The 2,156-nt window shown below is 41.6% G+C and overlaps 1 protein-coding gene across 3 annotated transcripts in view; it reads right to left on the bottom strand.

Moving 5' to 3' along the window:
• Positions 1-204: 204 nt before the first annotated feature.
• Txndc9 (thioredoxin domain containing 9) overlaps positions 205-2,156 on the bottom strand; it is an 11,943-nt gene continuing 9,991 nt past the window's right edge. For all 3 annotated transcript variants that reach the window (XM_021162567.2, XM_021162558.2, XM_021162577.2), the window contains exon 5: positions 205-878. In XM_021162567.2, coding sequence (XP_021018226.1) covers positions 761-878 — 118 coding nt within the window. In that variant the 3' untranslated portion in view covers positions 205-760. The remainder of the gene's footprint in view (positions 879-2,156) is intronic.

Here is a 2,156-nt window from a genome sequence, read left to right on the forward strand (position 1 = left end):
AGTAGATGATGCTATACTCTTTTCTTACCAAGGCTTATTTATTTCTGGGCATCAGATTCTTTCTGTTCATGCTAAGCACATGGCCTGTATTTTTTTAAAAATGTTTTTGTTTGCTATATGATCTCATAGTTTCCAGACTCACACTTTTAGAGAATAAGTTTCACGTTTGCTAAAGTTGTTTTACAGAGCAGCCAATGGAGTTCCTCATGTTACCACTCAAAAACGGTTTAATTATGTTTTTGCAGGTCTCATAATGTGCGTGTGCCATGAGGCTCATTTAAATAAGGCGATGTTTCCTGCCGCTATCAGCAGAGTCACCATGAGTGAGTCTTTAACAGTTCCTGAAACCCATTCTATGAAGCGGATCACGGACAAGTACGTGCATGTGGTCCCAGCGAAGGTCCCCAGCCTGGCGTATAGTCAGCACTCACTGGCTCTTACAATAGTTGGCAAATTCCTATTTCTAACGCAGGAGATTAAAAACAGACGTGTGAATGGTTTGAAGATAGAAGAATCACGTTATGATAAAATCAATCACAAAAATAGAGAATTCAGACCCTCCCAGGTAATTTAAAGTATGTTTCTCTCAAGTTATACACAATGACTGCAGACAAAATGGTCAAACAGTGTACACGCTGGGATAAGAGTGTCAGATGGTCAATGGGCCGAAATCAGTGGAATTTAGAAACCACACTTAACTCTGAAGTAGACAGACAGACAGACAGGCAGACAGACAGAAGGTTTTAAAGTACAGCGCGGTCTAGTCATCGTCAGAATCGGAATCGTATTTCTTCCCTCGGATAGTTTTCTTTTCCAGCTTTGTGAAGTTTGTCCCAAATTTCTTTTGGCTCTGAAATGGTGGCTCCATTAAATTTCCACTAAAAGTAAAACAAAGGTTAAGAGCATTTTATTTTTTATGATTTAATATACTCAGGATGCTAGACTATAAAAAGCATAATATTAAGTTACCAGTTTCATATACTATCTGTGTTAGATCAACGTTTGAGTTTCTTGGTTATGATCATTATTATAAATATCTTTGTGGTGATGGAGCTGACACCCTGGCCCTCTGCATGCTGGGGCAGAGAAAAGCAAGTCTCGGGTGCACTGACCCTGTGCTGACCCTGTGCTGAACCCATGCCAATGGCAGGCAACAGTGTGTTTGAGTTCTGACTGGAACTCATGACTCTTCCTGCGTAGCACCTCAATGTTTACATTTCTACACACATTGACAGACTCACGGGATGAACTATTATCAGCCTGGAATCAGCACAAAACAATGATGCTAGAGAAACAAGTGACCAGAGTTATGTGTATGTGTGTGTATTATAATTCCAGCTGTCAGGAGGCTAAAGAAGGACTGTGAGTTTGAGGACCATATGGCTTATAGAGGGAGAGCCTATCCTAAACAAACAGTAAATAAATTAATCAATAAATAGAAAAAAGAAAAAAAGCATCATTTTTAATTGAAAGGAAGCACAACTTCTTAGAAACACAGCTAATTCTAGAAAAAGAATTAACTATATAAGCTTTCCTAAAGTTTATATTTTGTTTGAGTCAAAAAGAAAGGATTCACCAGGTAGTGGTGGCGCACGCCTTTAATCCCAGCACTTGGGAGGCAGAAGAAGGCGGATTTCTGAGTTGAAGGCCAGCCTGGTCTACAGAGTGAGTTCCAGGATAGCCAGGGCTACACAGAGAAACTTTGTCTTGAAAAACCAAAACCAAAAACAAAACAAAACAAAAAAACCAAAACAAAACAAAAAACCCCAAAAGGGAAGGATTCAAAGGCTAAGGAGTCTTACAGACTTTAACCACAGATAAAAATCACTCACAGCACAGCCTAATCATGAAATGGGCAAGTGATGGAGCAGCTCCTTTCAACACCTCCTGGCATGACAGCCAGTGTTCCATTTGGTGCCGTCCCACTAAACAGAGCAAACTTCACATGACGCACAGGAACGAGGGCGTGGACATCTTCCTGTAGACACTAGCCACGACACAGGGTCTGAGTGCTCTGATAAATGTGCAAACTCAAACCCGGAGCACTGGGAGCACCTGAGAAACACCTGAGGAGCACCTGAGGAGCATCTGAGGAACACCTGAGGAGCACCTGAGGAGCACCTGAGGAACACCTGAGGAGCACCTGAGGAACACCT

The sequence above is a fragment of the Mus caroli genome, chromosome 1 (assembly GCF_900094665.2).
Source record: "Mus caroli chromosome 1, CAROLI_EIJ_v1.1, whole genome shotgun sequence".
Lineage (NCBI taxonomy): Eukaryota > Metazoa > Chordata > Mammalia > Rodentia > Muridae > Mus > Mus caroli.